This window comes from Phocoena sinus, chromosome 1, assembly GCF_008692025.1.
Source record: "Phocoena sinus isolate mPhoSin1 chromosome 1, mPhoSin1.pri, whole genome shotgun sequence".
Classification (NCBI taxonomy): domain Eukaryota; kingdom Metazoa; phylum Chordata; class Mammalia; order Artiodactyla; family Phocoenidae; genus Phocoena; species Phocoena sinus.
The window spans coordinates 113099433-113122411 of record NC_045763.1 but is presented as its reverse complement, the minus strand read 5'-3'; the positions used below and the strand labels follow the sequence as shown (position 1 = coordinate 113122411).

General features: G+C 49.2%; 1 protein-coding gene across 3 annotated transcripts in view; it reads right to left on the bottom strand.

Annotated features, from left to right (window-relative positions):
- The window catches only part of IL6R (interleukin 6 receptor), a 50585-nt gene that overhangs the window by 11617 nt on the left and 15989 nt on the right, over positions 1–22979 (bottom strand). For all 3 annotated transcript variants that reach the window (XR_004348379.1, XR_004348378.1, XM_032622198.1), the window contains exons 2-8: positions 19965–20213; positions 18674–18797; positions 15905–16077; positions 15094–15260; positions 14410–14551; positions 3190–3236; positions 1962–2031 (exon numbers count right to left, since the gene is read on the bottom strand). Coding sequence is in view for 1 of the 3 variants with exons in the window: in XM_032622198.1 (XP_032478089.1) it covers positions 1962–2031; positions 3190–3236; positions 14410–14551; positions 15094–15260; positions 15905–16077; positions 18674–18797; positions 19965–20213 (972 nt within the window). In the remaining 2 variants the exon portion in view is untranslated. The remainder of the gene's footprint in view (positions 1–1961; positions 2032–3189; positions 3237–14409; positions 14552–15093; positions 15261–15904; positions 16078–18673; positions 18798–19964; positions 20214–22979) is intronic.

Sequence of the window (22979 nt, the reverse complement as noted above, 5' to 3'; positions counted from 1 at the left end):
AGAGCATGTGTGGAAGAGTGATTGAGAGGGAGAAAGGAGGAGGCGAGGTCTAAAGATTGGGGGCCTGACCCCATGGAGACTAGGGCCTTTCTTAGGTCTTCGGCTTTTACTCCAGGAGAGAAGATGGTGTTGAGCCAAGGAGAGCTTGGATTTGTGTTTTAAGAATCATTCTGGGAACTTCCCTGGTGGCGCAGTGGTTAAGAATCCGCCTGCCAATGCAGGGGACATGGGTTCGAGCTCTCGTCCGGGAAGATCCCACATGCCGCGGAGCAACTAAGCCTGCGCGCCACAACTACTGAAGCCCACGCACCGCGACGAAGAGTAGCCCCCACTCACCGCAACTAGAGAAAGCCCGCGCGCAGCAATGAAGACCCAACGCAGCCAAAAATAAATAATAAATTAAATAAATAAATTTTAAAAAAAAAGAATCATTCTGGCTGGTGGCTGGAAAAGAGTCTATTGGTGATTAAGACTAAAAGCCAGCAGACCAGCAGACAGCTCCTAAATTCCTACAGGAGGAAAGACAGCAGTGGCTGGACCGGGTGTTGGCAGTGGAGGAGGTGAGAAGTGGTCAGCTCCTGGACATGCCTCGAGATACAACTGGCAGGACCTGCTGAGGGACTGGACATGGGATGAGGGATAAAAGAGGAAGCACGTCTAATTCCCTGGCCCCAGCAACCCAGAAGATGTGGTGTCAGTTCCTGAGATGAGGAAGAAGGATAAGAACAGATTTGGGTTGAAGAGGCGGGGAGGCATCAAGCATTCTCTTTTAGGCACATTCAGTTTGAGATTTTTAGTAGGTATCCAGGTGGACACGTCACCTAGGCAGTTGGATACACGAGTCTGGATCTTAGTGGAAAGGTCAGAGATGGGGCTAGAAGTTTGGGAGTCATGAGCCCCTAGATGGTCTTTAAAGACATGGGGCTGAATGAGATAGATCATCAGTGAGAGCAGATGGAGAAGACTCCAAGGTCCTTCCTCCACAGCAGCCCCTGAACTGCTGCCCCAACCTCCTGCCATTCCACCCATATCATTTAAGGCTCATTTCAAATGGCACCTCCTCCATGAACTTTCTCTGATTCCCCCAATGGACATGTTCTCTCAAGTCTCTAAATCCCACTTTGCTTTATCTATGGCTCTCTTTTGGCCAGTCTCACACTCTGCTCTCTGTTAGTTACTACTTTACTCTTTACCAGAGCCTGCCCCCTGGATGGTAGACTCCTGGAGAGCAGGGATGCGTTCAATTCCCTCTGAGTTCCCAGCTGTGCAGGCAGAGCTTAGCCTCAGGTGTTTAGTAGGTCCCCCCAGGTGCACTGTACTAGGTAGGGCTTTGCAACTGGGATGACAGAGCATGGGCGTCCAGCATCAGGTGCGGCAGAAATCTGCCCAGGTAAAGGTAAGGAGGCCAAGGCGTTCCTCAGAAAGCCCAAGAGCCATCAGATGGATCTACTCAGCTACTGAGCCTCCAGGGTCTGGAACCCATGAGTCCCATACATATAGTAAAAAAGCACAGGACCTGGGATCTTTCTTTTTTCTTTCGTTTTTTGGCTGGGATCTTTCTTGATGAGAATGTTACTAAGTTTTCCTGGTCTCACAGGTATAGGGAATCAGAACCATTGAAATCAAGGGTTTCCAAAGCAAAGATTTATTCCATTCCTCAAAGTGTATTCCATTTCAGACTCCAATAATTTTGTTGGTAGCACATTCATTTGTATTCTGGGCCAATTGTGAAGTATTTTACTGACTTATCCCACCCTTCTTATGGTCTCTTCACTATATCATAGCTAACAATATCAAACTTGGAGGTATAAAGTAACAAAAAAGAATATTTCTGGCATTGATCCTTTTCATTAAGCAGACTGGTCCTCTGCCAATATTTCCAAAAAGAAAAGGACTTTCTGCAGAGACAAGTTCTTTTGCATCCCGTAGGCCATAGAAATACAAAAATATCCAGTCCTTACCTGGGAGGCTTGTTGCATTTGCAGAATCTTTGGAGAAAATATTTTCATTATCTTCATTAGTAGTAGGTGCCTAAAAGAGACATTCCTGACTGTAACCCTGTTTCTGCAGATTTCACCATCATGCAGGACCCAGCTCAGGTGCCACCTCCTCCTTAACCCCCTGCCTGATCCACCCAAGGCATTCCTTTCTCTATCTCATGGACCTCTCCATCTCTGACCTGTCAATTTCAACTTTTGCACTATTATTTGTATCTAACAGCTTGCCTACTCAAGGTGGGGATTTCTTCCCATCTGCCTCTCTACCAGGAGCTTAAGGGCACAGCACCTTCCACAGAGGAGAATCAATAGATACCCCGAAGCAGCAGTTGTATTACGGGTCCGGTCCCAGGGTGTGGATACCACCACTTACTAGGAAAACCACAGGCTAGAACTTTGGATCCACCACTTACTAGCTATGTAACCCTGGGCAAGTTTCTTAACCCACGTGGGCATCACTCTTCCTCCCTTGTAGGCACAACCATCCTGACACCCAAATGTTGGTTATCCTAAGGATGAAATGAGTTAGCAAACGCCAGGCTCAGAGCCTAGCACGGCGTGGCAAGTTCTCAGTGTCAGTTCCCTCCACGCTCCAGCCCCACAGGCATGGGCTTCACCCTGGAGCTGCTTCCACTGGTGCCTGGACAGTCCTGCATCCAATATAGCCAAGGTGCAGGACCCTAGGCTCCTTCCCTGTGCTGTCCAGCTCCAGGAGTGGCTGAGCCTCCCAGCTTAGCATTTAGGGAATTAAGGACCAGGAGGGGAGTTGTAGTTGGATGGGAAATTGGATTACTCGAGGATTTGTTGAGCAGCTTCAGAAGTAATCCTCTTTCCAGAAAATTATGACACCAGGAGTCCACAGGGGAAGAGCTCAGAAAAACTGAATCTGAGTCACTGGCTAAGCTGTTAGTGGTGCCCAGAGGTTCAGAGATGAAACAGCAGGCACCAGACACAGAGCAGCTCAGTGAGCTAGGTCGGCACTGCTCCACACTTTCCATGGCCCACATCCCCGGGACGAGAACTACTCTTACCCTGCTTTACAGAGGTGTGAAAAGGACAGGCAAGTTGCCCGTGGCCATGTTTCTAGTAAGTGGCAGAGCTGGGATTTAAACCAATTTCTGCCTGATGCCAGCCCACAACCCTTAACACTAGGTGCTGTCACCGTGACCCTTTGACAAGAACATGAGCTCACCTGTGTGGAGGGGGGCAGCTCAGTCTCAGCTGGAGAACTCTTGGATTCTGTGGATAGAAGAGTCATTATTAATGATTCATGGATGCTGAAAGTCCTATCTGATGGAATAAAATTCATCACAATGAATTTTATGCTGGAAACAAACAGATATCCAAACCTAGAGGACTAGCTATATAAATTATGATATAGCCACATATTGTAATAGTCTTTAAAAATATTTTAGAGGGCTTCCCTGGTGGCGCAGTGGTTGAGAGTCCGCCTGCCGATGCAGGGGACATGGGTTCGTGCCCCGGTCCGGGAAGATCCCACATGCCGCGGAGCGGCTGGGCCCGTGAGCCATGGCCGCTGAGCCTGTGCGTCCGGAGCCTGTGCTCCACAGCGGGAGAGGCCACAACAGTGGGAGGCCCGTGTACCGCAAAAAAAAAAAAAATTTTAGAAAACAGCTAAGAATATGCTATGTTTTATGAAAAATCCAAGACAAGAAAAAGGCCACAGAGTTTGATCCAGAGCTTCTAAAGAAACACATTTATATCATTTTTCATTATATGTTATATGATATATTGCAATATATATATTCACACAGAGAAAAAAAAGTTGGAAGGATACACATATAAACACCATTAACATTTTAATTTCCTTTATGCACATTTTTGCAATAAAAAATATTTATTTAAACAACAGATTCTAGGGACTTCCCTGGTGGTCCAGCGGTTAAGACTCCATGCTCCTAATGCAGGGGTCCCCGGTTTGATCCCTGGTCAGGGAACTAGATCCCGCATGCCGCAACTAAGACCCGGCGCAGCCAAATAAATACATACTTTAAAAAAAATAAATATAAACAACAGATTCTCACCTGCCTGGGTGGGCTTAATACACTTTGCCCAAGAAGGGAGGGGGACTGGGCACCCTCCCAGGCCCCTCATCCTCCATGGGAACCACGTTTCTGCAGAAACCCGCAAGGCTGCAGTAGGCCAAGTATCAAAGCGAGAGTGCTGACACAAGGCCAGGCTCAGCGGCAAACGTGGGCCCGAGGGACCAGGCGCTGAACCCTGACAGGCAATGTGTGGAATGCTCTGGAGTTTAAAATATTTTCTTTTCAGTTCATCATTTTTCCATCAAGAAATTAAAAATACCACAGAACCGGTTTACACAAAGATGTCGAGCCTCCCTGAGCCAGGAGTAGAAGGGCTAGCAAGGGGTTGGAGGAGAGGGTGACCCTACTTCTGCTCAGGACAGACTTTCCAGAGGGAGTGTGACTTCCCAGGAGGGGAGAAAAACCACACACTAGCAGCAGTGGAAGGGACACAAGAGCATGTTCACCCTCCCCATTGTACAGAGAGGAAACAGAGGCCCAGAGAGGGAAAACAACTTGTCCAAGGTCATACATCAAGTTAGCCCCAAATCAACCTAGGATAAATGGGAGGGACACAGTCTCTTATTCCTGTGTGTTCCTCCCAGACCAGCCTAGCAGAGAACAGTTAGACTCATAGCAGGGGGTGATTGAAGGATTAAAGGAGAGGGCGGGGATACTAGAATGAAAGCTAAAACCGGGAGACAGGAGCAACGCTACATAGGAAATATGGCTGACCATGGATGGTCATTCAGTGCAGTGGTTCCCAAACCCAGACATGTTCAGCATCATTGGTGGCTTTTTAGGTCCCATCCTTGACCTATGGCCTCAGGATCTCCAGGATGGGATTCAGACATCAGGGTTTTGAGAAGGTTCCCCAAGCCCAGAGAGATGTTTCAGGAAGAAAGGGAAACCAGTATACTTTCAACCCTCAGCTCTGACCCCCCAACATGGTACGTGGTCCAGAAAAGGATGTTTAACCTTTGGTGGCTCAGATTTCCAGGGATAAAGTAGGAATTTTATCTCAAGTAACCCAGGAATGTTACCAGAATGGACAAAATTTTTCTAATGCATGGTAAGATTGTCTTACATAACAAGACTTTTTAAAAAGCTCCCTAGGGACTTCACTGGTGGCACGGTGGTTAAGAATCCACCTGCCGATGCGGGAGACATGGGTTCGATCCCTAGTCTGGGAAGATCCCACATGCCACGGAGCAACTAAGCCCGTGAGCCACAACTACGGAGCCCACATGCTGCAACTACTGAAGCCCACACACCTAGAGCCCATGCCCCGCAACAAGAGAAGCCACTGCAATGAGAAGCCCACGCACCACAACGAAGAGTAGCCCCCACTCACCACAACTAGAGAAAGCCCGCACACAGCAACGAAGACCCAACACAGCCAAAAAGAATAAAAATTTAAAAAGAAATAAATAAATACTTTTTTGTAAAAAGTTCCCTAGATGATGATGGGGACCCCTGATTCAGACCATTTGTCCCCTGAGATGGAACAACTTTTGCATCATTATTACTAATAATCATTTCCATTTTACAGATGAAAAAACTGGGGATCAGGGCCGGAAGAAATAAGTTAGGTTAATAATACTAACTGCATACTAATAGAATATTACTAGTATTTCTAGCACCGACCTTTGTGGAAGCTCACCCTACTCCAGCTCCAAGTGGTTCTTAGCCTATGTGATGGGGAAGCCTCACAGCAATATATGAGGCAGGTACTATTATCTCAGGTTTACAGAGACATGGAGGCTCAGGAAGGCTATAAAACATTAGCAACATCTGTGAGCACATTTTTTTTTTTCTGTTTGGACAGAAGTATTTCATATTTCTCCTAAAGTATTTTATATTTCCCAATGCCTCCCTTCAGCTAGCATGCTGGGTGAAAGAGGGGAAGGAACCATCATTCACTGGTCCCCTTGTGCCCCCGTGTGCCCCCCATGTGCCAGGAAGTTACAGGGGTAAGGATAGTGGTGGTGGTAACCAGACAAAACAGCAATAATAACAATGCCTAATATTTATTGAGCACTTACTATGTGCCAGGCACCATTCTACCTACTTTACATGAATTAACTCATTTAATTCTCACAACAGTACTCTGAGATTGGTACCATTTTTATCCCCACTTTACGTATGGGGAGAATGAGGCACAGGGAGGTTAAATAGCTTGCCTGAAGTTTTGTAAGAAATAAGTGTTAAGGCTTTCTGACTCCAAGAATACTCTTTTTTTCCCCTTTGTTAAAAAAAAAAAAATCACCTCTAGATTGAACATTTCTCAAATTCAGGGACTGTATCTTACTCATCTTTGTAAACTCACTTCTTAACACAGGCCTGGCATCTTGCTGAAAAACTCTGTAGTTAGAAAAATATTAATTATGGAAAAAATCACTTGGAAAAAAAAGACTATTCGATACATTAACAGCAACACTGAGTGTTTCCCTTGTATTAATATTTCCAGATTGTAAGGTGTACTTTTATATTCATAACAAAGTGAGTGAATGAATGACCATACTCCAATAAGTGAGACTGATAAAGACCACCTGCGAGTTTCTTCCACACAAGTTTTTAAAACAAGAGACTTATTTCTGTTAATTTGAGAATGGATTTGGGTTTGCTTGCTTGGGTTTTGGAATAGATAAATCCAATATAAAAGATGGCAGAGGTCTTCATACAGATGTGCAACCTTGGTCAAGACACTTAACCTCTTTTAGGCCTTGTTTCTTCACTTCTAAGCAAGGGGATAACTTCCTCCTGCACAGATCACCTGGGATCACAGGCTGAAAGGACCTAGCACTCGCGCGGCACACAATAATATCTGTTTAAAAACTGACCCAACTCTCAAAATTCAGGGCAGAGAGTATAAAACATTTTCTAACACAATAATTTTTTTAAACCTAGATGACCTTGGGTATAGCGATAACATTTCATTTTATTTATTATTTTTTAATAAATTTATTTATTTATTTATATTTTTGGCTGCACTGGGTCTTCGTTGCCGCGTGTGGGCTTTCTCTAGTTGCGGAGAGCAGGAGCTGCTTGTCGTTGAGGTGGCTTCTCTTGCTGCAGAGCAAGGGCTCTAGGCACCGGGGGCTTCAGTAGTTGTGGCATGCAGGCTCAGTCGTTGTGGCTCGTGGGCTCTAGAGTGCAGGCTCAGTAGTTGTGGCGCACGGCCTTAGTTGCTCCGCGGCATGTGGGATCTTCCCGGACCAGGGCTCGAACCCGTGTTCCCCTGCATTGACAGGCGGATTCTTAACCACTGCGCCACCAGGGAAGTCCCACTAACACAATCTTTTTAAATTGTATATTATAACCAGTTAAGATATGGGCCACCGGGCTCCAGGGTTGGAGTACATAGAGGGAAAATAGGAGTGGGCTGAGAATAAGAAGAGGAAAAGGAAAGTAAAAGGAAGCCAGAGAGGGTCAGAGAGATGAGGACACAAGGGAAGAGGGAGAAACCACAAAGCCAGACATTCCCAGAGAGGGGTTGGGGGCAGGGACACAGGAACCCACAAGCTGAGCAGCACCTTCCACTCTGAGCTTCACACCTTCCCTCACAGCGTGTAAACCACCAACCAGCAAGTTAATCACGGCTCCTCCATTCATGAAAAAAACAAAACAAAACAAAACAAAAAAACCTCACCAAGGAGCTGACAGTCTCCTGAGGAGAAAGAAGTACCCTCCAGCTGGGCCCCAACACCACCCAGAATGATCTGTGGATAAGTCTATTGGTCTGAGGCCAAAGGAGAAAAAGACGGACAAGGCAGCGTGGATATTTGCACGGTGTAAGGTTGCCAAAGTGTCTTCCTTCTGAGCTTAAGCCCTTGTTTCAGCCTCTCCTTTATGAAATAATGGTGATGGTCAATGGCAATAGCAACTTTTTACTTAGCCATTTAACTTTATGTCCTTACTTTGCAAAATTAAAAGTTGGTGACCTTATTTGGTCCCCAAAATTCTTTTTGAAATTTTACAGAAATCCCAGGAAGCTCTGAGCTATCAGGGAGGGTGTGGGAGCAATATGCAGGCTTGTGATCTAGAAAGATGCCCGTAGCAGTGGCGTGGAGGACGGCCTGGTGCTCACACACCAGAGACAGAGATCAGTTTGGGGGGTCGTTATAAGAATTCTGTCGAGGGCTTCCCTGGTGGCACAGTGGTTAAGAATCCGCCTACCAATGCAGGGGACACGGGTTCGAGCCCTGGTCCAGGAAGACCCCACATGCCGTGGAGCAACTAAGCCCGTGTGCCACATCTACTGAGCCTGCATGCCACAACTACTGAAGCCCGCACGCCTAGGGCATGTGCTCTGCAGCAAGAGAAGCCACCACAATGAGAAGCCCTCACACCGCAACAAAGAGTAGCTCCCGCTCGCTGCAACTAGAGAAAGCCTGCACACAGCAACGAAGACCCAATGCAGCCAAAAATAAACTAACTTATTTATTTATTTATTTTTTTATTTTTTAAAGAATTCTTTTGAGATGGGACAAGAACCTGAGCCAAGGAAGGGGGGTGTCTAGCCTGATGTCCTGGGGATGTCCCGGCTCAGGAAGCAGGCTGGGTGGTGGTGTCCTTCTCTGGACAAGGAATACAGGGAGGTCTGTGAGGGAGGGTGTGGGCCCAGCTCTGGGCAGAGTGGAGACAAGAATCCAGAGCTCCAGGGACAGGTGTGGCCTGAGACACATGTGAATGGCTGGCATTTGGTATACACTTACCACGTGCAGGGCTGGGTGCAAACGGCTGTCCATCTCGTTTAATCCTCACAACAACCCTGTGAGGGGGGGGTTTTGGTTTTCGGGGTTTTGAGGCAGGCCTGTTATTCCCATTTGACAACTAAGCACACCTGGGCTCCGTCAGGCACTTCCCTAAGGTCGCACTGTGCAGGAGTAGGGCCAGCAACCAGAGCCCAGTCCGCCTGTGCCCAGCGAGGACAATGCACAGAGTGGACGTGGAGAGGCCACCCCGTGGAAGGGGCACATGGAGACGCCGTGGAAAACAGCACGAGAGTGGAGGCAGGGGATGCACACTGACGGTTGAATGGGGCACAATCTCTTCAGAAACGTGTCCCCAGGTGCCCTTTAACCTGCACAATTTCCCCCTCGGGGGTGCCAAGGAGAGGAACACAGTGAACGCCCCCAAAATGGGACCGGAGGGTTTGAGGTGACAGTACGTGGCTTCAGGGATCGGGCCAGGGAGACCCATCTGCCCGGAGAGTCCGCAGCCCCGGCCTCTGGGCGCCCCAAAGGCCTTGCGGATGCAAACCTCTGGCACCTCCTCAACAGTGTGATCCCAAAGAACGGGTCCATGTCACTCGCTACCTGTCACAAGTGGTTCTAATTATTTTCCAGGTGAGCAGGGTGTGAGAGGGAGTTAAAGGGAGCAAGAAATAACCCTCTTATGCCTAATGGGCTTTTCCCTAGCACTTTGCCCCAAGTTCGCTGTGCAAAGGGTCCACAGACTTGCTAGATGCCAGCCCTGCCAGTGCTACCGGAAAGGACAAATCTGGGAGAACTCCCGCTCTGGGAAGAGCGGCTGACCAGCCGCCTGTCAATGTATAAGCTCTTCTTCCTGCCCTGACATCAGAGTGACATCAGCCCTGACATGCAGGGACTCGATGAGTCTCGGCAACAGGTGCTGTCAGCAGTCACCTGGCCTTGCTGGCCGGAACAGGGGCCCCAGACTGGGTGACTCTGCGCCCGGCGTTCACACAGGGAACCTTGCTGTGGCCACAGACTGTGTGCGGCCAGGCCTTGGCCTCAAGGGGGCAGCACTCACTGAAGTCCAGACTCCTCAATCCCCTCCCCCAGGCCTCTACCAGCACCCCCTCCACCCCCACTCTCTGCAGGCCTTCCTGCAGGAGTAGCCTGCCTCCACCTGCCCCACTGGGACCTCCCACCCACACATCTGTGCTCCAGCCCCACCAAAAGGCCCTGCCCTTGTTCACAGTGAGTCCGCTGCCTATAAGCCCCATTCTCTACCTGGGAAACTCTTATACATCCTCCAGGACATAACTCAAATGTCACCTCCTCCATGAAGCTTTTCCTGCTCTTTCTAAACTGCCCCAAGTATTGTCAGCTCCACAGCCTTATCAAGTACAATGGGATGCTCCCCGAGCCCCACAGCACATTCTATAATCACTGGGAAAGCTTTCGAAAATACCATTCCACATTCTAATTCAGTGGGTCCAGGATTGTATCCAGGGCAATTCTAGGATGCCCATAGCCCCACTCTCTTTATCCCAAGAACCAATCAACATGGCACTGCAAATTGCTAATCCTTCTACATTTGCAGTACGGGTTATTATTTCTAAAGAATGTTTTCTCACTAAATTCATAAAAATTCCCAAAGGGGACAAGACAGGTCATGTCATCTCCATTTTACAGATGACAAGACTGAGGCTTTGAGAGGTAAACTAACTTTACTAAGGTCATACAACATGATTCCCAGGTGCAATGTAGTTCCCTTGACCTCTGTCATATCCCCCACACCTAGGCAGGGGCATCCTATCTGTGTGAGCTTTGAGGGCTAGAGGCAGGTCCTTGGGGTTGGAAAGCCCATCGATGCAGTATCTAGTGCACTGACATGTCCCAAACAGTCAAATAACTCTACCGTCAGTAAAACACACCTAACCTCCCTCTCATTTTCCAGAAGTGCTCCCCAATTTCCAGCCTAAATTCTTCTTGCACCAGAATCATCCAAGTTCCTCTCGCTCTGCCCTCAGTGGAGAGGGGAGAAACTGGTATCTCTCTTGGACATTCACCACTGGGGTTTTGAACCACCCCCAAAAAAAACCCCACACATGTAGAGAATGAGGAGCTCAAACTCTTCAACTGCTTATGTGAACAGAGGCCAAGAGTTCTGTCTGAGCTTACACAGTCACTGTAGCAAGTCACAGAAGCACAGGACCTAAGGCTGAAAAGTCAGAGACATGTCTCTGCTACACTATCTTCCACTGTCAGGAGAACGTCAACAATTTAAAGAGGAACATCCACAAATGAGACCAGCTTTAAGGGAAGGTGACCAGACAGGTAAGGAATCCACAAGCCATCCCATACAACAGCCTGGGAACAGAAGCCCAAACAGATATGAGTCCCCTGGGAATTCCAGAAGAATTCAGAGAGAGCAGACTAGCAGATTTATCAGGGGTTACCCTGGAGACCAAGGCCCACTGAGGCCAGATTTGGATTCACATGAGAAAGAACTTCCTTCTTGAATAGACAGTTCTCATAAAAAGGTATACAAAGAGCCAGTAAGCACATGAAAAGATGGTCAACATCACTATTTATTGTGGAAATGCAAATCAAAACCACAATACCACACCCATAAGGATGGCTATTTGAAAGAAAGAGAGGAAGGGAGGGAGGGAGGGAGAGAAAGAAAAAGAAAGAGAGAAAGGAAGGAAGGAAGGAAGGAAGAAAAAGAGAGAGAGAGAAAGAAAGAAAGAAAAAGAGGGAGGGAGGAAGGAAGGAAAGAAGGAAGAAAGTACTAAGTGGTGGCTAGGCTATGAAGAAATTGGAACCCTGCACATTGCTGACAGGAATGTAGGAATGTAAGGTGCAGCCACTGTGGAAACCAGTACAGTGGTTCTTCAAAAAATTAAAAATAGTATTACTATACGATGTAGCAACTACACTTCTGGGTATATACTCAAAAGAATTGAAAGCAGAGACCCAAACAGATATTTATACACCCATGTTCATAGCAGCATTACTCACAATAGTCAAAAAAAGTGGAAGCAACCCAAGTGTCCAACTATGGATGAACAGATAAAATATGGTATGTATCTACAATGGAATATTATTCAGCTTTAAAAGGGGAGGAAATTCTGCCACAGGTTATAACATGGATGAATCCTGAGGATGTTATCCTAAGTGAAATAAATCGCTCACAAGAAGACAAATACTGAATGATTCCACTTATATGAGGTACTTAGAGTAGCCAAACTCATAGAGACAGAGAGTAAAATGGTGGTCACAGGGGCTGGAGGTAGGGGTGAATGGGAAGTTACTATTTAATGGGTATAGAGTTTCAGTTTTGCAAGATGGAAAGATGGTGGTGATGACTGCCCAACAATGAGAATGAATTTAACGCCACCGAAACATAAGCTTTAAAATGGTTAAAGTGGTAAATTATAAGCGATGTATAATTTACCACAATTTAAAATTTTAAAAAAACAAGAAAGAACTGTCTAACAAAACAGGATTTCCTAAAGCTGTTTGTAACCATCTAAATTAAGTGGTTGGGATAAAAAGTAAACAGGTGTCGGCCTGTATCCAGAACATTTCCTCTGCACAATGTGATAAATGATTTGCTCCCCTTGCAAAGGCTCCTAAGGCCATGTTAATGTTTGGCCTTCAGATAATGAGCGGCTCAAAGTGTATACAAACCAAAGACAATCACGGACAGGGCAACACAATCTAGCCTGAAGGATGTTCTGATTTATTTAAATGGTCTTTCTAAGTAAGATATAGTAGTTAGGCCTCCCTTCTTGTCCAGGTCTTAGCAGGAAATGAACTTTTGAGGAGAGGATTCAATAGAAAGTTGCCTCCTGCTCTTGATGGACAGGAGCGGGGGACAGCACAAGAAAAGATCTGAGCCTGCGCCTGACATTGCCTACATCCAATTAACAAGACACCCTAAGCCCTGAGCCCACTCCTCTGGCTCTCCCAGGACAGGAAAGACAAGGGTCACACACTGCAAGCCCAGGGTAGGGAAAAGGCCATCACATTACAGCATCCATTCTGGGGGAAGAATGCCAGCCTACATATAAAAGTCTCGCTGAAGGGACTTCCCTGGCGGCACAGCGGTAAAGAATCCGCCTGCCAGTGCAGGGGACACAGGTTGGAGCCCTGGTCCGGGAAGATCCCACATGCCACAGAGCAACTAAGTCCGTGCGCCACAACTACTGAGCCCACGCACTGCAACTGTTGAAGCCCACTTGCCTAGAGCCCGTGCTCCACAACAAGAGAAGCCACCACAATGAGAAGCCCGCTCACCACAACGAAGAGTAGCCCCCGCTCACCGCAACTAGAGAAAGCCTGCGCGCAGCAATGAAGACCCAACGCTGCCAAAAAAAAAAAATTCTCCCTGAAGCCAGGGGTAGAAGAAAATGGCAGGGGTAGGGATGGGCCTGGACAATTTATATCATTCTATCCTTTGCTTTTTTTTCCATACACACTCAATAAATGGGTATTTTATTATTTTTTAATTGTCTGGTATTTAAGAACAACTAATTTGGTCCAATTATGCTGCTGGACTAAAAAGATCTGACCCTGAAGCAAGCCTGGAAACTATTCTAAAATAAGAACACTGGGAACAATGGGATGGGCTGCTACAAGGGATAGTAAGCTCTCCATCTCTGGAAGCATTCAAGCAGAGGCTGGGTAACCACTCTCTGGGAGACTCCTGCACTGGGTATAGGTCTATTACATCCTAATTTTTCATAGGAAGGAGTCAAAAGATAATGTCTCAAATTATGTTCTCAGAAAAAAAAGAGAAAAAAAGCCATAAGTTTGTTATTCAGAGTGAAGGAGGTCACCAGCAGAAGAACTAGAAACAGAAAGTGAGCAGCTTCCTCTAGAAAGCAGGGCTGGAAATGGGAAGGGGTGGGGCAAGGGGCACATTATTATAAGCCCTTCTTTGCCATGAGAATGTATTAATTTGATAAAAATTAAGTTAAAAATAAATTCCCATGGGTTAAAAAAAAAACATTAGTCACACAGTTGCTAGACAATACATTTCTCAAAAATATTGAATTACATGGGAATGCTCACAACATTTTATATATAAATATACACACACATAAATATACTTAGAATAGGAAAGACGTATAGTAAAATGTTCTCACTGGTTTTCTCTAGGTGGTACGAATACTGGTGATAATTATTCTTTATATTTTTTGTTTAGAATTTTTCACTAATCACATTATTACAGATGGTTATTACTACCTTTAACATTTTTTTTTTTTTCAAGTAAAAAGCATTAGTTAACTGTGGTAGGCTAAATATAGCTACAAATTCTTTGCGGCTCCTCCCATCAAGCTGTGGAGGAACTTTCCCCCCTTGAGTCTGGGCTGGCCTGCTGGCAGATGACAGACCTCAAGGAGAACCGAGAGCTCCAGCCACCAGCCAGAGTCAACCGTCAGATGTGGCAGTGAGGCCATCTTGGACAGTGTAGCCCTGACGCAGCTGCATTCATGATTCAGGCAAAACCTGCACAAGAGCTGCCCAGCTGACTGATTTTCAACAAATTGAGCAGATGAATGGTTGCTTTTTTACCATGAGTTTGGGGGTGACTTGTTACATAGCAACAGATAATTGATACAGTAACAAAGCTGAAACATCCCTTCCGCGTTGATCACATACCTGTCCAAGGGACGCCCGTGACCTCCTGGCTCCACTCACTCCATAAGCCATGCCCAAACTCCTCCTGGGCCCGAAGCTGCACCACATGCTTCATGCCACTCCAGGCGTCGTGGATGATGCAGTGATACTGGAGCTCCTTGACCTGAGGGCGAGAGGCACAGGTGACTCTGGGGTGGGGCCTGGGTGGCACCAGGTTAAGCAGCTCCACAGGGACATGGGAGTCCTGGGACAACCCCAGCCCTTCAGCTGCTCCCTCTTGGGTCCGGTGGATGACTCAGCAGGGCAGAGATGCGCCAAAGGCTCACACCACCCTGGAGGCTCAGAGCCAGGTGGGGTTGCCGTCTGGGCCAACTGGTGCAGAAGCTGTAAGTCACAGCCCCTGCCCCCATGTAACACAGAATCCTGCAAGCCACACCCTTGACTTGCAGGCAGCCCATCTCTCTTCCCAGCTCACACTCGATCTCACAAACTGGCCTGCAAAGAGGAGACTGGCCTGGCATTATCATTCCCATTTTATAAATGAGGCAGCCAAGGCTCAGAAGGGTTCAGAGACTTACTCAAGGCCATGCAGGTAGTGAGTGGCTGACCAGGACCCAGAACTCATTTTTTTCTTTCTAGTACCCTTTCTACTACTCCTGAGTATCTAAGGGCTCTTTTCTGTCCAGAAGTAAAAGAAAAATTTACCATCCACATTGTGAACGTCTTTGATCGTTCAGCCCGGTATCGGAGCTCAAACTGTAACCTGTAGAAATATGAGTTCCAGGAAGGGGGGTCTTGCCAGGTGACGCTGAGCCAGCGGGGGTTTCTGTCCACGGCGGTGACCGTGACATTGACGGGTGGGTCCGGCTGCACTGTGGGAAAAGGGAGCACAGCTCCTATGCGGCAGCAAGTTTGGTGCCAAGGAGAGACCCATGAAGACTGCAAGTCCCCAGCAGGCAGGACCCCACCTCCAGCCCCAGACCACTTCCCCAGGCACACACTGACAGGGCGCTCGCCTGCCACAATCAGACCTCTGGCAAGTATCCCAAGGGCTTCCCCGGTGGCGCAGAGGTTAAGAATCCGCCTGCCAATGCAGGGGACACGGGTTCGAGCCCTGGTCCAGGAAGATCCTACATGCCACAGAGTGCCACAACTACTGAGCCTGTGTGCCACAACTACTGAGCCCACGTGCCACAACTACTGAAGCCCACGCACCTAGAGCCCGTGCTCCACAACTAGAGAAGCCACCGCAATGAGAAGCCCGCCCACCGCAACAAAGAGTACCCGCTGCTCACCCCACAACTAGAGAAAGCCCGTGTACAGCAACAAAGACCCAGCACAGCCAAAAATAAATAAATGAATAAATAAATTTATTAAAAAAAAAAAAAAACTAAAGCCCAAAAGGCACCAGCTTACCAAACCCCTCACCGTCCCCTCCAAGAAGTCCATGAGGAACATGAAATCAAAAAAAAGGAAACAGTTGGAGGGGAGATGGAGGCCTGAAGGGCTTACTTACGGATTCCATAACCCTCAAATGTTTGGGGTCTGCTGGACTGGCTCCCAGCACTGTTGGAGACACACAGGGACACGACGTACAAAGAGTTGTCTCCCTCTGGGACTGCCAACTGGCAGGAGAACTGCTGTGACTCCGGGGAGTACTGGCACGGCTCCTGGAAGTCTTTCACTGGACTGCAGACACAAAACAAGGGCGGGGCTCGCTGTCAGTTGCTGCACTTACTCAGGACAGGAGAGAAGAAAGGGCAGGGGTTAGGAGCTCAGGCTCTGCAGTCTGACCCGGTTTTTTTTTGTTTTGTTTTTTATTTTTATTTATTTATCTTTGGCTGCATTGGGTCCTCGTTGCTGTGTGCGGGCTTCCCCTAGTTATGGGGAGCGGGGGTTGCTCAATAGTTGTGGCACAGGGGCCTAGCCGCTCCGTGGCATGTGGGATCTTCCCAGGCCAGGGCTCGAACCCGTGTCCCCCGCGTTGGCAGGCAGATTCTTAACCACTGCGCCACCAGGGAAGTCCCGTCCCTGGGGGTTTTAATCTCCACTTCACACTGAGTAGCACTGGGGATTTTGAGTAAATTATCCAACCTCTCCAAGCCTCTGTTTTCTCATTCGAAAATCGGAATATTAACAGTACCCACCTCACAGGGGCTTCTTAGGATTAATTCATAAATGAGTGTAAAACATCTAGCTTAGCATCTGGCATAGCAGTCTAAGGGGCTGAACTAGAGGGCGCGCTCAATCACTGTGGCATCAGAGAGGTAGTGCATTCGGGCTCCCTGACAGGTCCTGGGCTCTTGGCACTGCAGGGGATGCAGAAAGGAATCAAGAGGCCCCACCCTGGCCTCAAGACACTAACAGAAAAGACCTGCCCTCAGAGGACTAGGACAGCCAGTAGAATGCCATCCCAGAACCTCGAAGTGCTGGAAGGGTTTGCAAAGAGGTGGCAGCGTTTCTGGCAGTGAGCCCAGAAAGGAATCCTGGGTGATGAAGATATTAGAGGTGAGTCAGACACTGTCCCACCTGGCCTGGAAGCCTGAGACTTCACCAACTTGTGACATGTGTGGGCATGTGAGTCCAGGGCAGCCACTCACCCTGCCGCCTCAGTAACAAATCACCCATCAACCCCTGATTTGAGTTTTAACCCCAGGCCCAGCACAGACTTACCTTCTGGGAAGCCTGCCCCCACCTTCCCAGTCTGAGTTAGGGCCTCCCTCCCTCCCTCCACCGTCACTCAGGCATCCATCCCACCTAACACTGAGAAGGTGGGGCCGTCTGCTTACAGGTGGGTATCCCCGTGGGGCTTGAGGGCAGGGGCCCAGTCCTGTTTGCCTTGTGCCTCTCCCTCAGCCTAGTACAGCACCCAGCCCATGGCAGACGCCAAACTCGCCAAACACTTATGGAGAGAACAAGCGCAGTGGGGCGAGGGTGTGACTGCGGGCGCACACACGAGCAAAAGAGCAGAACACACAAAACCTCTTTCCAGGGGCCTGTTTCATCCCCGCAGTCCCAGGATGGGCCTGAGTGGGTTCTGGAGGCCCCAAGGCTCTCACAGTGGCTCCCCATTCGCCCTTCCTCAGTTCAGGGTAGACAGCCCAGGAGGAGGATGGACATGCCCGAGCTGCTGGCAGGAGGAAGCTGTGAGCTTAAATGCCCTGCCCTCTCTCATTCTTACTGTCAACACACAAATTACTCTAGTCCAAGTGTCAACTGAATAAAGCCTTCCCGGGGGCGGGCCGGGCAGCTGCCGGCCACTGTACAGAACATCCCATTTACGGAGGAATGCCTTCCTGGTGCCACACAATTATATCCCAACTCAGCTTCGGGCTGTGGAGATTTCTGACCTTCCTCTACTTGGAGTGTGAACCATCAGTCCTAATGGCATCTGTATCATGTGCAGATGGGCAACCTATACATGTCCCTATGCAGAGACCAAAACATAAATATCACCGCCAGGTGACTCTCTGGAGACAGACGCAAGTGGAGACCAAAACACCCAGATGACGTCCGTCCCTGCTCGGATTTTTTGGTACTCTGATGATTGCCAGCTCAAACTCAGTGATAAACAAACATCTGGACTACGGGGACCTTGGCTCTGGGATGGAGACAGAAAACTGCAGAGATGTAACCTTCCCCCTTCCATCTGTGCCTGAACTCATCCCAGGTCCCCTCACTTTGTGCCACAGGGACCCCCAGGCCGGTGTGACTCCCTGCCCCACTGCCCCCAGCTCCCTCTCCCCACTCTATCACCACTTCCTCTCAGCTGCCATTAAAATGGGAAAAGCCTGATAAGCTCACAATCAGGACACTGATCACGAGCTGCCCTTCCCCTCCCAGGACATCTGTGTCTTCTTAAGAGCAACGCCCAAAACCTTTGTATTTTGAATGAAATCAGATAGGCTGGGGTTTGATTCCGGGCAGAGCTACTTACTAGCTAGATGACCTTAAACAAGTTAACCAATCTCTGTGGTGCAGTTTCTCCATCTGTTAACGAGAAAAACAACACCCACCCCCCCACCCCACCCCCGCTATTGTGTGGGTTAATAGGACAAATATTGTAGCACAGTGACCAGCACAGGGTGAGCACTGGTGGCGAAGTCTCAGCTCCCTCCTTCATTCCCTTCTCCTCGGTCCAAAGTACTTACTTACTTTCCAATAACATTTTGGAATCACTGGCCAGCCAGTCCCATTGGGCTCCTCTGAGAGCCGCCACCACTCCCAGGGCCTCAGTCAGGAAGGATGGAGAAGACAGACACACAGCCCAGCCCAAGATACTTACAACTTCCTCACCAATAACACGGCCTTGGTGGTCGGGGACGGGGGACTCCGAGGACTCCACTCACAACCCACGTTGCTGAGGGGGCTCCTCCGGAAGCAGGAGAGCTGGGGCTCCTCGGGGGGAACTGGAAGGAGAGCACAGAGGCTGAGGAGGCAGCACACCTCACCGCCCGTCCGGGGGAGCCCTTGACTCAGCGCCCTCCCCCGACCCTGGCACCAGCCCGTACCACAGCCAAACAGCCACGCACAGATCTAACTGTGCTCGGGAAATCAAAGGATGCCAAAGTCCTCATGTCAGGCTAGGAGGTGGGGCAAGTGAGGGGAGGTGCCTGGGGGCCAACTTGCCTAAAGGGGAGCAAGACTGGCACCAAAAGTTGAGGCTATGGGGCTTCCCTGGTGGCGCAGTGGTTGAGAATCCGCCTGCCAATGCAGGGGACACGGGTTCGTGCCCCGGTCCGGGAGGGCACGAACAGAGCTGGAAGAGTTGGAACAGAGTTGCCGCGGAGCGGCTAGGCCTGTGAGCCATGGCCGCTGGGCCTGCGCGTCCGGAGCCTGTGCTCTGCAACGGGAGAGGCCACAGCAGTGAGAGGCCCGCGTACCGGAAAAAAAAAAAAAAAAAAGTTGGGGCTATGGAGTCCCACAGGCCTGGTGGTGTGGCCTTGGGCAAGTCCCAACCTCTCTTCAGTTTTCGACAATAAAGTTAAATGATGATAAAATAGTCACCATAATACTGCTGCCTCTCACTGGGACGTTGGGAAGATGGTATGAGACACCAAGGAAGAAAGTCCCTCAGCACAGGGCCTGGCACACAGGGCATCTGACTACAGGATGTCTTATGAGATGCAAGGGAGTTAGGAACCTACTAACTCTAACAATAAGAATAGCTCATTTGAGAGCTTACTATGTGCTATGCAGAGCTTTTAACACTGTATTTAATCTTTACAACCACCCTGAAGTAAGTTAATAACATCAACCTTATTTTACTGACAAGGGAACTGAAGGGCAGAGAAGTTAAGCCGTGAAGGAGGAGGATTCGAACCCAGGCCCCCTGCCCTCGACCCCCAAGCCCTAACCACACAGCAAGGCCAGCTGGACGGCGTCTCCATCAGCCAGATGCCCCCACCCAGCTGGAAGCTCTACCGATCTCGCTGGCAAATGTCACTGGGCCTTTCCCCGAAATGCTTGGGCCAGGGAAATAACAGGAATTTAAAGGGTCAAGCAGGGAATCTCTCTCTGGAATGCGCAGAGCAGTGCTGGGAGCCGTCTCTGGGAGCTCTGAGGACACAACTCACCATCCACCAGCAAACGCACACTTCCAGCCGGGCGGCCGTCCTCGTAGCACGAATAGTTTCCAGAGTCGCTGAGCAGCACAGACCTCAGAAGCAGCCTCCTTCCCACGCCAGCCCATCTGCCTTGGCGTGAACCTGTGACCTGATTCCTGAGCACCCAGTGAACGGTGGCATTGTCCCCCGCTTCCCCACCTGGGCAGGTCAGGGTAACGCTGGCCCCTGGCAGGCTGGTCAGCACATCGTTTGCCACCTCTGCAGGGGGAGAAGACACTGGGTAAGCCCACAGCAACCTGACAAAGGGACTTCATCCGATTCGGGAAGCCACAAAAGGCTCTAGTGCTAAACATCTCTCAAGTCCATCCATTGGCCCAGGCCACCATCACATCACCTCTTCCTGGGTTATGGCAATGGCCTCCCTGTGGCCTCCCAGCCCCGGTCTTGGCCCTCTCCACCCAGCTGCCCCAGGGAGCCTTCCAAAGCAGCTCTCTGGCCACCCCACTCCTTTGAATAGAAACCCCTTCAAGGGCCTACCGCTGTCCACAGCATAAAGTCCAAGTTTAGAGGCCTGGCCCACAGGGCTTTCCACCACTTGCCCCCTGCTGACCTCTGAGGCCTCATCTCTCCCCGCTCAGCCTTAGAGGAGACACAGTCCCCCCACCCCATCCCCACACAACTTCCTCCTGTTGCAGGTCTCAGCCTAAATGTCCCTTCCCCAGAGGCCTTCCCTATCTCCTCAGCTGCATTAGGCCCCCATTCTACCTCCCCCACCATGTCACCCATCACACACTGCCGTATAATTACCAATTCCATATCCATCTTCACTTCAGGACCCCAAGTGCCACAAGAATAGGCACCCTGTTTTGTTCTCTGTCATATTTCAGTGCCTAGATCATTGCCCGGCACACGGCGGTGGCCCACTGAGCACTTGATGAATGTATAAATGAACGTATACACACAGGAATGAATGCCAGGTACCCAGTGGGACTCACAAGATGCATGAGTACACAGGAAGTCTCAGAATCCCAGGGTCTCCATTTTACAGGTAATAACTGAGGCACAGAGGAATCAGGAGACTTGCCCAAGATCACCAATAACTTAGCTACACAGCTGAGAGGCAAACCAGGTCTTCCAACTCTGTTCAGTGCTCCCTCCAGAACCCTACACCTATCTATTAAACCACTTAGGGTAATGCTATGTTTATTCTAGGGACCAAATTGGAAAGTAAAAGAGAACAAATGCAGTCCCCATCCCTGAAAAATATTATGCTACTCAAGGAAAGGATATTAAAGATACAAGTAAACTTTTTTTTAGTATAGGTTAAATAGATTCATAGAATCTAAGATTTTGGTTTTTTAATAAATTTATTTATTTATTTATTTTTGCCTGCGTTGGGTCTTCATTGCTGCACCCAGGCTTTCTCTAGTTGCGGCGATCGGGAGCTAACTCTTCATTGCGTTGCACGGGTTCCTTATTGCGATGGCTTCTCTTGTTGCAGGGCACGAGCTCTAGGCGTGCGGGCTTCAGTAGTTGTGGCTCGCGGGCTCTAGAGTGCAGGCTCTATAGTTGTGGCGCACGGGCTTAGTTGCTCTGCAGCATGTGGGATCTTCCCGGGCCAGGGCTTGAACCCGTGCCACCTGCATTGGCAGACGGATTCTTTTTTTTTTTTTTGGCGGTACGCGGGCCTCTCACTGTTGTGGCCTCTCCCTTTGCAGAGCACAGGCTCCAGACGTGCAGGCTCAGCGGCCATGGCTCACGGGCCTAGCCGCTCCGCGGCATATGGGATCTTCCCGGACCGGGGCACGAACCCATGTCTCCTGCATCGGCAGATGGATTCTTAACTACTGGGCCACCAGGGAAGCCCAGAATCTAAGATTTAAATCAGTCTAGCCAGCTGAGGAAACTGAAGCCAGGGAAAACAGCAAGTTTTCATGTTAAGCACACTTGGTCCTTCTAACCAAACGTGTAGCCATTTATTAGCAAACAGCAGCAATAAGTCTGGTCAAAGATTTCCGAAAGGCCCAGCAACAGCCTGGGCACCTGACCTCACCTCCCACCTGTGCTCCTGGGCTGGGAGGACCAGCACTAGTGTCCTCCCGACCTGCAAAGCCTTCTTGCTTGGGAGGAGTTTTTAATCTCACACTTAACTGACTGTCCTTCCTCCCGCCAAGGTAGCTGTTGGAGAGGACAGAATAAGGCTCAGTGACTCCCAGGAGGATAACACTCAAAGCCAGCGGCGCTGGTTGTCCAGATCAACCGCCGGCCATAGTCCAGAGATCAGGGACATGAGCATCAAAGGGACAGCGACAGCTCCTGTCTGGCTACACAGATTCCCTTCAATCTTCCTTCTCACCTTATCACTTGGAGTCAGAGTCCTCCACCCTGGCAACCTCTGCCCCGAGGTTGGCAGGTAAGGGACAGGTGCAAGGGCAGCATAGCAGCCGGTCACCTAGGGTTTCTTTCTCTTCACTATCAGAGCCTTCGACTTTGGGTGAGAAAAATGGCTGAATCTCACCATGCAGCGAAGCGAGTGTGGCCAGGTTCCTCAGATCCCTCTGCCTCACTTTCCCCCACTATGGGCCAAGATGCATGAGTACATGCATCTTGAGGAGGTCCCCAGAGCCAGGCACCAGTGAAGAGGACAGAGTTAGGTGGCAGAGAGACCCTGCCCTCAAGGACAAGACATGTAAGACGCATTCACTGCTGCAGAACTGGGACAGAGGACACAGGGCGCCCCTGAACACCAGCAAAATCCCAGTCCCTAAGAGACCAAGTCCACTGAGGGTACCTCCACGCCCAGAGGGCTTAAAAGAGGTATGAAAAGCCCTAACTACAGGACACCTTTCATACATAATCTTCAGTAATATATTTCCAGCATTTCAAGTATCATTTTTAAAGGTACTATATGATATTGAACACATGCAAATTAATATATGTAATGTACATGAAAGCTATGAAGCATGAAACACCCCCGAACTCCTACCAACCAAACCACTAGCACAACCATTGTCTCTGAAGCTC